Raw genomic sequence first — 13,800 nt, forward strand, 5'->3', positions numbered from 1 at the left:
AATTCTCAGGAGACACAACAATTAAAAAATTTGGCTGAGCTTTAGAGAATCACAGAATGATTCAGGCTGGAAGTGACCCTTAAGACCATCTAGTTCCAAAACCCTTCCATGGGCAGGGACACTTCCCACTAGACCAGCTCGCTCCAAGCCCTGTCCAGCCTGGCCTTGAACACCTCTAAGGATGAGGAGTCCACAGCCTCTCTGGCCAACCTAGGCTCTGGCTTTTTCAAATGCTTAAAATGAGTTTTAGGAAACAATTCAGCCAGCTTGCAGATAATCATTCCAGAGTTGATCCCAGCCCTGGTCAGCAGAGCAGCTTCTTCCCAACAAAATCCCAGGAGGTGTGGAAGCTGCAGCAAGCACAGAATTCACAGAATTACCAGGTTGGAAGAGACTTTCAAGATCATTGAGTCCAATCCAGCCCCAACACCTCAACTAAATCCTGGCACCCAGTGCCACATCCAAACTTTTCTTAAATAAAAGATTTTGTCCACATCCAGGGATTATAGGGAAGAAAAAACTCTTCAAATGTTTTAGAGCTTCCACTCCTTTACTGCCCATCCTTGTGAGCTCACAACACATTTCTTCCCACTCATGCACAAATCCTGGGGTTTTCAACCCAAGGGCACCCTCTCCTTGCTGCCTGCTACTCTCTGCCACAGTTGGAAGTTCCTCCATCCCTGGGGCTGTCCCACCCAGCACAAAAGGCTCTTCAAAAGAACTTCCCTACTCCATAAAAGATGCCAAAAGGTTGACCATGAAGGATGTGACAGCCTGAAAATCCAAGAGTGTGTTATTTTAAGTGTTCTGGGCATATTTAAGGGGGTGGCCAAGCCAAATGCAGCCATGCCCTCTCTCCATCCTCAGGTATCTCACTAAGCTACCAAGTCCATCTGAGTGATTATTGCTGGGGTATGAGAAGCCAGGCTTATTCTCTGTGTGTAACTTACCTTTTCCAACAAGGCAGCAAAAGGATTCATATTAAGGACAACAAGTTTGAAATAGAAGGGAAAAAAGCCACCTGACAGCCCAGGCTTCCCAAAGCTCCAGCAACCACCCCTGCTTTGCCATCAGCCTCTTCCCCCTGCTGACAAAAGCTGGAAGGGAGGAAGAAAAGCAGCTGCCAAGAGCTCCAGCTGTCACAAGGATGCCAGAACCTCATTATTGTGGTATTCAGTGTGTTCAACCTTTTCCTAATGAGAGTGAGTGCTGGAACAGCCCCAAAGGAGATGCTCTAGGGGAAAACACCACACTATTGCTGCTGGGTTCACCTTGCTGGAAACCCTGCCTCCCAACCAGAGACTGCTGCCTGTTCTTCCACAAAGAAAATCAACTAGAGGAGAGAAAAAAGAGGAAAAAAGTACAGCAAAGAGGTTTTGAGGCTTTTTGGTTACTTTGATGTGAGGAAGGATGTGGGGTCACCTAATTATGGCCTTTCAGTGCCTAAAGGGAGCCTGCAAGAAATATGGAGAGAGACTATTTACAAGGGTAATGGCTTTATACTGAAAGAGAGGAGCTTTAGACTACATTTTGAGAGGAAATTCTTCTCTGTGTGGGTGGTGAGGCCATGGCACAGGTTGCCCAGAGAAGCTGTGGCTGCCCCATTCCTGGAAGTGCTCAAGGACAAGCTGGACAGAACATGAAACAACCTGGGACAGAGGAAGGTGTCCCTGCCCATGGCAGGGGGTTGGATTGAGATGATCTTTAAGGTCCTTTCCAACCCAAACTATTCAGGAATTCTCTGTTTTTTCCACTGTAAATAGCAACTCCTCAGTTTGCTTTGTGCTTCACTGTTAACTGTGAGCTCTGCATGCAGCACAGTTTGGAGACAAATATTTATAAACTGTCTGAAGCAAGGCAATTTAAGGCCAGCTTGGAAAAGTGCCCCTGTTTCTACATCAGTGTTTACCACACTGCAGACTGCTCCACAGAGCAGCTTTTCCTGCCTGTTATTTATGTGGAATCCTAGGGCTCTTTTTTCCTCTCCCATCTGTAACAAGTGTTGGACAGGTTGAAAATCCACCTGTGGGCACTGGAGCCACAATGATTGAAGCAGTCCCTGTTTTGGGTAATCCTTTCAATGATCCAGAAAGGGAGGCACCACTGCAAGGAGCTGCCCTCACCCCAGCTCATCAATCCTGCAAGGACAGGGAGCTCTGAGATGCTCCACTCTTTTTTGTTCCTATTTCAGCCTTAGTGTTTGTCATGTTTCATCTTTTGTACCAGATGAGGGGAAAAAATATATATATTAAAAGAGTTAAAGGCTCAAAGAGAAATCACCAGTAACACTGCATGCACGTTTTCTACTTTTCAGCCAGCTTTTCTTTAAAAACAGAGGAGTAAACTAACAATTTATATGCCAAAGGATGAAGAATTGAAGGCAATACTGATGCAAGCACCACATTATTCAAGACTAAGCACTAACCACATGCCTCAACTGGATAAAAACCCTGAAATTCTTCATCAAGGCAAGAAGAAATGAACTGGTTTTTTATTAGGCAGTTAAAGCCTAATAAATTAGTTAAAGCTAAGTCACATACGAGCTAAATTACTGAAGTAATTTTCTTTCCTGATGAGGTTTTCAAAGATCAGTGATAAGAGGGACCTGCTGTTGGCTGCCTCCAAAGAGAAGGTGTGAGGGAGGAATAGGAAGTTCATTCCCACGTGCTCACAGCTAGCAAGGATGGAATGATGCTTCCCTGGTGTCCTTTTCTTCCCCCTCTTCTTCCATCCATTCTCCCCAAAACGATGTTGCTCTTTTAAAGCGTTGCACAATCCCTGAGAGGGTCAGTTCCAGCTGCTCCTGCCAGGTGAGATTAACAGGACAGAGCTGCAAACCCTGCCATCCTACATACTCTTCATGAGGTATTTCCATAAGGAGTGAAAAACAGGATTTATCATATAAACAATTGTTTGTAATGTTAGATGTTTGCATAATGAGATATATGTGCCTCCCACTGGAGCTGTGTTTGTTCTGGCAGCAAATCAGTATCTTCACAGATATCTTCTCACTTTCCAAAACAGCTCCTTCATCCTCTTACTCTCAGCCTTCACCCAAATATTCTGATGCTAACCAGGAACTTTATTCCTTTCTATACAAGCAGTGACACAGGTAACCAGCTTAACAAAAATACCTTCCCCTTCCTAAGGATATTTATGTGACTTAATGCATGCATAACTTCCCCTGGTCTACTGGATGATTTTAAATAATTGAATTCAATTTTGTACCCTCATCTTCACAGCAATTAGGAAACATTCATCTTGTAGAAATGTTCCTTTTTCATTTTAGGTGGCTCTAATAAAAAAGCCAAATGTGACACCTGAGTTAGCACCTTGGCACCACTGCATTTTTAGTAGGAGGTTAATTGTTCTCTGCTTTTCTTAAATTCATCTATCTCCATAATTGATTTCATTCTAGAACACTGCAACTACCATAAATCACCTTTTGGGCTGTTCAATATGATCACATAGCTGCAGTGGAGTGCTGTCTCCATGCACTATGCAGATAGAAGAACTGTGGATTTACTTGGGGAAAGAAGGGTGCTGGGACCCAGGACGTTCCTCTGGCTGCCCTGGGTGATTCCAGACCCTGGCAGGGGCTCAGAGACCTTGGCATGGAGTCACAAACACCCGTGCCTTTGATTTTAGCCCATGGAAACAATTATCAACTTTGTGTGAAGAGTTACAAGCCACAAGAGTTTGAGTAAAATGACAGTGAATTTGTCACAGGGTGAGAAAGTAGAATTTTAGGGTTATAGAATGGGGGCTCAAGAGGCAAGATGGAGGAATCTGGGCATGTCCTGTCCTTCTTCTTCTTGTCCTCCATCTTCTGCTGTGATGGTGACACTGTTTGATTGGTTAAGGGTAGAGACAGACTGTCTAACATAGGTGATAGGTATTGGAGAATTATTGTAAATAAAGTACACGTAGTTTGTAGTATAAAAAGTCAACACCACCCCAAGGGCAGTGACTGTGCCACAACCCGACTTGCTGGACAGAGCTCAGCAGGTCAGAGAGAGAATGTAACAGATAAGAGAAATTAAACAACCTTGAAAAGCAGAACCAAGGAATTGAGACTTCTTTGGTCACAGGGCTGGGAAAAGACTCTTTAATACCTCGGGGTCATCTCAGCCACAGAACCCCAAGAGGAAGGAACATGACCAAAACCCCAGGTTTACATTTCAAGCTGCCAAGTGAAGTGATGTCAGACTGCAAATCAACACACTCCACCCTCCTCAAGAGTCCAAAGTGTGCATCTAAACCCCTGCACTTCCCCAGATCTATTCCATGGCTCTGGAGCAAGCTCGTGATGATGACATCATACACACAGGTAATAATTTAGGGAGGATGACAGCAAAAAGATTAGAGAGGGATGTAATTCAACAGACCTCCTTTGCCACTAGTTCTTCCCATTTATAGCAAGTGCCCCAAGCACGACCTTGTGGAGACTCTTCTGCAGTTAATTACTCATGGAGCCAACTCATGAGGAAGAATCTGTCCCTGGATTCTCCAGGGCTGCTTTGTTCTTGGGTAGCACTTTGCAAATGCATTTAAATTTCCTTTTACGAATAGCACACACTGGTGATTCAGGATGTGATTTCAGGGTGTTTATAAGTTCCCAATATCTTAAGGCTAGAAATAGGCAAGGAAAATCACACTCTTCTGCCTGGGGAGGGCAAATCTTTTCCCCACTGCCAGCTCAAGCCTTCAATCTATTCTCACTCAGACACGACCATAAATCACAGCTTACAGGAAGAGCTCACCAGTATCAGACATGAAGGCTAAACTCATTAAAACACCTGCAGCCAACTCTGTGTTGATGAAGCCTTGTAAGAAGTAGAGGGCTAATGAAAATATGCTCTCAGTAACACGTTTTAGGATTACACTGGAATAAGTGGATAAACCCTCCTCTGAAGCAGACTCACCTTGGCTATTCTCTGAAGACAAAATTAAGGAATGCAGTAGAAGCTGTGAAGGCAGTAGGATCAAAATCCCATTTTATCAGTAGAGTGAAAAAAAGTTCTTTTTCTACCTTGAAGGTGACTTTTTGTAAAGAAAATGTTACAGAATCATAGAATGGTTTGGGTTGGAAGGGACCTTAAAGCTCATCCTGTTCCATCCCCTGCCACAGGCAGGGACACCTTCCACCAGACCAGGTTGCTCCAAAGCTCACACAGCCTGGCCTTGAATGTTGGTGGCAAAGTCACAGGAAACCTGAGTTTGTCCTGCTGCTTGTCCTGATTGAATGAAAAATTTTCTCTTGACACATGCAGTTTAAAGAAACAAACAGCAGCACAGCACAGCACAGAAGGGAAAGGTGCAAACCAGCACTGAGCACAAAAATGAAGGCAGTAACATCACAGAGGGATGCTGTGCTTATGGCTCAGGTGCCACAGCACTCATTGCTCAACTTGCCTGCTCAAACTCCTCCATGTCCACCTCGCCATCGCCGTTCAGATCAAACATCTTAAAGGCAATTTCAAAATTCCTCTGGGGAGCTACACAAAAAAACCAACAAAACACAAAAACCAGTTAGCAAAGATACAAAAGCTCAATTAAAAAACAGCACAAGTTCTGAATGACTTTATCCAAAAGAAATTTTGCTCAATTCTTTCAATTTTAGTGTTGAAATGCAGCTTGTAGGAACCTCTAGCTATGAGCTTCACGGTACTCCTTTCACCAAAGGTCTTGACAAGGAGTTGTAAGGAGGAGATGTTTCTGGAACATTTATTCTATTTACAGGTGGGAAAAGCTGGAAAGCAAGATGCCACCTGTTATTTCCAATGACAGTTAACAGAAAATGAAGCTGCAGCAAGAGCTCCAGACTGTTCCATGCAGTCCACCACCAGTTTGGCCAGAGGATGTTCCCCAGGCACTGCACTCTTTGTGCTTCCCATGGGTGAGGAGCAGAGCTGGGATCTGGGCACTTCTCAGCTCCTGCCTCTCTGTACAAATTTTAACAAATCATGCCCACCCTGTCTGAGCCCAGTCATGGCACTGAGATGAGCTGTGGGCTGCAGCTCACGAGCTGAGACGTGGCTGTACCTCATTTTTCATTGCATTTAGCCTGTGCTGTCACAGTCTATTTAGTCAGAACTGCAAAGGCATCACTTCCCAGCCAGCCACGCTCTTTTCCCTGCAGCCCACCACAGGATTTCAGCACATTTCCATTTTGGGCTCTGGAACCCATCGCTGTTTGAAGCTACAACGCAGTGCCACAATTTTTTCCCAAATTAAGTTAATATATGAGGATTTATCATGCTCTGCTACTTTCAAATACACACCTCCTACAGGATTTGTGGTGTTTGCTGGGATTTCGAGGGAATCCTCAAGGTTATAACTAATGCTAAGGCTGTCATCTCAAGTGATCAGTTAAACTTAGCTGCTTTTTTCATTTCCCACATCTAATGTAGATCACTGGAGAGGTTCAGCTCTTTTTAATTTCATCTGTATAATCAACTTTTAATGTTTCCAGTGGATGCTCAGGGTATAATGAGGTTTTGCATCCACTCTTCTGTGGGAAGGCACTTCCCAGACGGGGGTGGCAGAGGGGAGACAAAGAGCAATCACTCAGACAAAAGGAAATGAATATGGAATTAAGTGAACTAGATTTTGGATATATTTTACAGCTCCAGTTCAAAACTTTCACACTGTGTTTTCTCCTTGCTATAATAATGACTATCACTTTATCAGGAAAGGATTCAGCAGACAGGTTAATGAGACCCTTTTCCCAAACACTCTGTGCCCAAAATAGATGAGTAAGGGCACTGGGGCTGATGGCAGGGACAGCCTGTCAGGACCTGCTTGATATCCCCAGCACACGTGGTGCTGCTCTTATCATCCTGCACCTCCAACTTCCCCCTGCCAAGCCCTCGAGCATGGAATTCCGGACACCACGTGCAGGAGCAGCCTCTCCTGTGACCACAGCCACGTGCTGGGTCATCCCCCTTCCAGCCACATCCCTGCTGGGCCCCCACAGCTCCTCCCTCCTTCACTGCTGTCCCTCATTAACTCAGTGTTAATTCACCTGGGGACAGCCAGTCCCCAGTACCACCTTCATAATCTCTCCAATGATACATCCAATTTAAGGGATTAAGCCCCCTCTGTATCCATCCAGTGTCTCCAGTGATTAATTCTCCATTTTCTTGAAGAGCAACAAGCTTCCAACAACCCCCTTAATATTTCAAGAACATGTACAATTTTATTCACTTTAACTGCATGGAAGCCTGGAGGCAATTTCCTCTTATTAGCCCCAAAATCTGGCACCAGGGGAATGGTGTTTCCTCTGTGAGGAAGACGAGGAACAGACAAAACTCTCATGTAGTTACAAGGTTGTAGAAAAAGAGCAGTCAACACCTGTTTCTTACCCCATTTTCTCTACCAGGATATAATGATGTTTATTTAAAGATTGGGACATATTTCTTACTCCATTTTCTCTACCAGGATATAATGATGTTTATTTAAAGTTTGGGAAATTTGTTATTCCTTGTGAAAAACTGTCACCGGTTGGGGTTTTTTCTCTCCCTTTTAAGGAAATAGATAATACCACACCCCATTTGTGCAGACACATGATGAACACAGTAAAATACTCACTTGTCCCTCACAAGGGCCATTTCCCTCCTTTTCCATCTCTAAACAGACATTTCCATGAGTAATGTATCAAAGCCCCAGAGGAGAACAACACCTCCAAAATTTAAATGAGCAGTTCAGCATCAAAAATCTGCAGGATCAGTATTTTCTAAAGGCACGGAAGGGTGGATTTAAATTGGCAAATTCAATTACTTCACTCCTTCAGCTAATAAATGGCATGGCTGGTTTCCTCCTTTGATCTACATATCCAGCTCCAATTACCTGGAATGACACTTCCATCCCAACAATGTGACCCTGAGCCAGGGGAACCAGAGGGCACCCAAGACAATTAGCTCATCCCACTGCTGCTCAGGAAGGAATGTTCATTAGAGATGTACACCCCTGGTGCCCAGGACTGGATTTATGGGGCCTGGCTCAGATGATTTCTGCCTCTCCCCTTGGCTGGGATGCTTCTGGCCAGGATTTATGTGGGAAGAGCTGCCCCAAGAGCTGCCAATCCCACTGAGCCTGCCTTGCCCATCACCTCAGCCTGCACAAGCTCCAGTCCCTTCCTCTTCCTGCACTTATATCCCTCAAACTTGTAAACCATAAAATCAGCAGACACCAGATTGCCCAGCTAAATGTGGCCTTTCCCTCCCTCTTCTATTTTGCCCCCCAAATTTTACCATTTCCAGCTGCAGCATCTCTAAATTTCTCCACTGCCTCCTTAATCAAGATGCCTCCAAACAAACCCAAAATTCCTCCTGCAGTGGTGTCCAAAGCCATTTAAAGGATCTTTGGTTCTCATATGGCCTAATGCCTGCCTTGGTAAGGGAAAACCACCTCTGGATTTCCCCCAAGTGCTCTGCTGCATTCCCAGCTCTCTCTGGTTGTGTGAGCTGTCTCCTCACCATCCTTTTCCACATTATTAAAAACAGAGACTGCTTCACTGCAACTGATTTCCCTTGGGCAATGAGGCAGAAACTGTTCAGGGCAACTGCAGTTTCTTTTTTAGCTTTATTTCTATCTTTAGATGTTCAGGAGGATCCTCCAAAGCATTAACATGGAAGCATGGAATAGTTTGGATTGGAAGGGACCGTAGAAATCACCAATTTCCAATCCCTTCCATTGGGCCAACATGAGTGAAAATGTGGAGCTGAAGCCCACACCACTATCAGTGAACTCCTAGCTCAGAGATATATGGAAAGACTCATATATACAGACCTAGGCATAGATAGATGCAAAGATCTGGATTAAATGATCCTTCAGATCCATAATTGCATCAGCTGTCCATGCCAAGTTGTTTTTTCAACTAACCCATGATTTAGTGCAAAGGGCAATTAACACTTTCCTTGATTCACTTGTTCCAATCAAATATTTGGGGACAGAAAGAAAGCAAATAAAGCAGAACCCAAACACAGGAATGGTGGAGAGATGAGTGTCCTCCAGCAGCAAACAAATAACAAGCAGCAGCACTGACCACAAGGAAAAAACCCACTTGGATCCAGCAGGGCAAAGCCCCTGGGAAGCCCTGAGGGATGAGATGGCTTCATTAGACATCTTTAAGCCAATGATGCCATTTTAAACTATTTTCAATTATTCAATGGACCAATTTGCAGCACTCAATTGCTCTTTACAGCCCTGTGCTCTCAGCAGAAGCAATGCACTCTGAAAGACATTAAAAGCTCGCTGATGAGAAAGGCCACATTTCCTTGGGTTTGTGCTCATTTGGGATCCTTTATTTCCCAAAAACTCAACATTTGGAGACCCCTCTCAGTGTATCTTGCTCTCTGACCTCCAGCAGAGGAACTGCATTTAAGAAAACCAAAGTCTTAACACACTTTTGGAGTATATCCACTGCTCCCTCCCCATGGAGCTGGGAATTTCTTTGCCGAAACAGGGTGATTTTTGGTGATCTTACTTAGAGGAGGAAGTAAAACTTCTGGCTACTCCTTAGAAAACACTGGAATATCTTGTCTTTTGGTGGGAATTTATACACAAAGCAGCTCATGGCTCCCAAGGCTTAATAACTCCCCAAGCAACTCCAGTGTGGGAAGAAGGATCAGGAACTCAGCTGGGAAAAATCAGTTATTTGGAGTTAAATATCCTAGGGTTGCTTCTTCTCCATTTATCTCAAAATGAAGAAAAATAGATGTGCAAAGGCCACAGTACCCTGAAAGTGAATCAATCCCCAATTAACAGAGTCCTGAAGCAGAGACAGCTATCCATAGAATACAGATGGCTGAGCCCCAGCTGCAGTAAATATAAGGGAAAAAAACCCATTAAACTTAATGTTGCAGATATTTTCCTTTCATTATTACTCCACCATTTCAGAAAATGAATCCAAATCACACCAAGTTTGTTTTTTTAATGTTAATCAACCCAGAAATGTAAGTAACAGGCAGCTAAAAAACTGAGCCCACAGCACTGAGCCACAATATCATAGGTTCTAGAGGAGAAATGGGTTATTTCTTCTCACAAAGAAGGATCAGAACTAACTCTGAAATAAGGCAAGTGTGTCAGCTTGGGATACCAGGGAGAAATTCTTCCCTGGGAGGGTGGGGAGGCCCTGGCACAGGGTGCCCAGAGAAGCTGTGGCTGTCCCTGGATCCCTGAATTCTCCCATCCCATCCCATCCCATCCCATCCCATCCCATCCCATCCCATCCCATCCCATCCCATCCCATCCCATCCCATCCCATCCCATCCCATCCCATCCCATCCCATCCCATCCCATCCCATCCCATCAATCTGAGAGATGAACAGAGGAAGACCAGGTGAAGGGTGCAGGCTGACAGAGCCTCCCATGCCCCAGAGTCTTCAAATCACTTGGGAACATCTCAAACTGCCAATTGTGAAAAACCATTCCCATTTCTGTCCTTCAGCCTGGCACAAGTGGGATGCCAAGCCAGAGGGCTCTCCCTGTGCCAGGAAGCAGCCAGGCTTGTGTTTGGAAGCTGGGATATTCCTTGGAAGATGCTGCTCAGACACATCTTGGAAATGCCACAGCAGTGATTGGGCTGGCAGAAAGGCAGGGAGACATCCCTGCTCCAAACAGTGAGGGTGAGATGGACCATGGAGGGTCTTGAAAGACTGAAGAGAAAATTAACATGAACAGGACTACAAATATAAACTCAAAGCAACCTTTTCTTGTGGGAATGGGTGCTGTGGCACAGGGCACAGCAGGACGGAGGCACCACTGCTGAGGTAAAGGTTTCACCCATGGCAGGGATGGGGGAAGGAAGACTTTCCTTCAGCCAGGAATAATTTATTCAGAAGTCATGGTCCAAAGGGACCTTGGGGATCCATCCCAGTGTGGGAGAAGAGGTCCCTCCATCCCAGGGACAGGCACAGAGCTCAATATCTGGCCAGAACACAATTTCCAGAGTTAGATGGCTTGAAATTTATTCCCTACACACAAGACAGAAAAAAATAACAGAGGTGAGTGTATCCTAAATGAGAGTTACCTGCTGTGGTGGGAGAAGGAGCTGCAGGTCTGCTAGGAGAGCCCTGGCAAAAGGATAATTATTGTGGCTTCAGCCAATGTTATTTAACCCTCCTGCCAGGAGAATTACATCCAGACACAGCTACAGTCCAACTGTGGAAACAACACCAATTTATTCTTCTAATGCCCAGCTCTCCTCAGTAGCTGTTAATGAAGGCAGAATTAGTGTGCCTTGCAATTTGCTGGGCAATTGCAGTTACTGGCCATGGAAAAGCTCTTTTTCTCCTTCCTCCATTTGTTTTGCAAGTCCCAAAGCAAAAACCTCTTTGGTCAGGGAAGCCATGTCTTTGTTTTCCTATAACATTCAAAGGATCCTTGCAAGGGAAATTCCACCAGAATTTGCTCATCTTTCTACCTCTGCCCCAAACACAAGGAGAGCTGAAGCAACAGCAACTGTGGAGTTTCCTCAAGGCCCCTCAGCTCTCATTGCCTTTAACAGAAGGCTGGTTTTCTGAGCAGCTAAAAGCCAATTTATCAGTTGTTTTAAAAGAAAAACATCACAGAAATAAAGCAACCAAGGAGAACAGACAGTGCTGGGCTGAGAAATGGCTTGTAAGTAAGATATGGTGACAGACTCATTTCTGAGCAATGTGCAAACAGCTGCCTGAGAGCAACATGAAATGAAGCTTCCAGCCCTCTCTCCTCCTCTCACTCCCCATTTCACAGAACTCAGCTGGAGGGGCTTCAGGTAAAGCTGCAAAGACAACTGCATGAGGAGTTTGGGGAAGCACAACAGAGCCCTTGGGGCTTCTTGTTTGCCAAGGCTCTCATTGATCAGTTTGGAATGCAATGAGCCAAAGCAGACCCTGATGGATCTCTCCCCATCACCCTCCCTCCTGCCTCTCCCCCAGACCCAATCTCCCACTCCCCCTTTTGATTATTCTGCTCAGTGCTCAATATGCCACCTTCCTTTCCCAATATTTATTTGGTTTTATCTCTTTGGTGTAATCTACAGCTCCACCTTGTCCAGACACTTCCTTAATGTTTGGGTTATTTAAACAACACAGGGAGAAAACCAATATTGAACTGTCACATTTAAGATTTACTTCCCTCATTCTATTTTATTTATTTATTTCTAGGGAAAAGAACCCAATCAGGAAGTACTGGATTCCTGCAAGGCAATGTTCACTAGTCAGAGAGGAAACCAGTGGGGTGCAACAGTGAGTTTTCTATTTAGCCACGGGGTAAGGCTTGGTTGGGAAATTATTTTACAACAGCAAATGCTTTAAAAATGAAACCCAAACTCTTCCTCTGGGGAATCACTGTTTAACGGGAGCTCCAGAGACATTCCTCCATCCTCAGGAATCATTTAGCAAATTCCCCAAATGTCTAAAAGTCAGCTTCGAAGCCCTGGAATTTTTTTCCTCCTTTTTTTTTTTTTAATTTTCCTTTTTGAAAGCTCCTGCCTTGCCCTCGAAGGCCCAATGTGGCTCCTGAAGGCCAGTTCTGTCTCCTCATTAATCTAACTCCTCTGTAATTGTGGACACACTCAAAAGCCCAAGAACAAGAGGAATAAACCCTGTCCCTCCCTCACAGCCTCCAAAACAAGGCTGGCTGCTCCTCCAACACAAGGTGGTCCTTTTCTTTTATTCTCACAACAAACAAGTTAAAGCAAAGCAAGAACAATTTCTCTTACTGCTGCCTGTGGAAGCACATGAAATTCATTTTGTGCCCTGTGCACCTGATTAGGGGGTTGTTCACCACCAGCACAACCATAAAAACAAGGGCAGGAGTGTTTCCAAAGCACACTCAGTAATGTGATACTGAGGTTTGAGAGTTCATTGTCATCTGTGGAGGCTCAGATGAAAAGCCCTCATGACACAAGTGAATACCTGAGATCATTTTGGCACAGCCCAGCTGAATGTAAGAAAGGAACTGCAAAGGTCTTAAGAGCCAGTTTGGAGACTCAGACAAATAAAAAAAGCAAATTAAAGTCATAAAACAAATTCCCTGGCTTGAACCAGCTTTATCTGTTTGTTTTTACAACATGAAGGTCACACACAAGTCTGCCCCCAGCAGGTCCATTTGACAACAAACCAGACCTTGAGCATTGCTGCTTGCCAGGAATAGATCCTCTGCTAAGGAAGAGTTGCCTCTCCTGTCTCCTGTTACAACATGCAAGAACATGGGGGAGAATAAAGCACCTGTTGCTGTGACAAAGCACCAGGGATTAACCCAGCTGACTCCCTGAAAGGCACTGGGCAGGCAGCACTGGGCTCTGCAGGTAACTGGGAACCATCCAGTTTTCTAATTCCACAAATCAGGCCAGCATGGAATACTCACTACATTAGATGGCCAAGTTTTCTCTTTTTAAATCTAAAAATAAAATGTCTCAAGTTTATTTGGACAGTGGCTTATTCCCCCTTATTTTCTAATGGGGCTGAGAAACTGCCATTGACTTTCCCGTTTATGGTACAGCACCTTCCAAGCAGTCAGAGAAGCTCTGCAAATGAGGTTTTGAGCTTGACTTCCACGTGAAGAAAGTCTAGAAAAGCCATTTGACATTATCAAAGGCTTCAGTTTCACTGGTTCTTGCCAGCAAAGCAAACTTCTCAGTGCTGGCACTGGGAGTGCAGACAACTTTGCTGGAACAGATTAGCAGATGATGGAAATATCACAAATGCAAGTCAAGGGCAGCAGGGTGAAAAGACAGAAGGTATCTAATGATACTGCTTGAAATGTAAACAGCTTAACTTCTCTCCTCATTGGATTACATCACTCACAAAC

The 13,800-nt window shown here is 44.6% G+C and overlaps 1 protein-coding gene across 6 annotated transcripts in view; it reads right to left on the minus strand.

The window, feature by feature from the left end:
- Positions 1–13,800, minus strand: part of MICU1 (mitochondrial calcium uptake 1) — a 95,849-nt gene that overhangs the window by 34,523 nt on the left and 47,526 nt on the right. For all 6 annotated transcript variants that reach the window (XM_059477028.1, XM_059477029.1, XM_059477030.1 and 3 more), the window contains one exon: positions 5,416–5,498. In XM_059477028.1, the coding sequence (XP_059333011.1) occupies positions 5,416–5,498 (83 nt within the window). The remainder of the gene's footprint in view (positions 1–5,415; positions 5,499–13,800) is intronic.

Source organism: Ammospiza nelsoni, chromosome 8 (genome assembly GCF_027579445.1).
Source record: "Ammospiza nelsoni isolate bAmmNel1 chromosome 8, bAmmNel1.pri, whole genome shotgun sequence".
Taxonomy (NCBI): Eukaryota; Metazoa; Chordata; class Aves; order Passeriformes; family Passerellidae; genus Ammospiza; species Ammospiza nelsoni.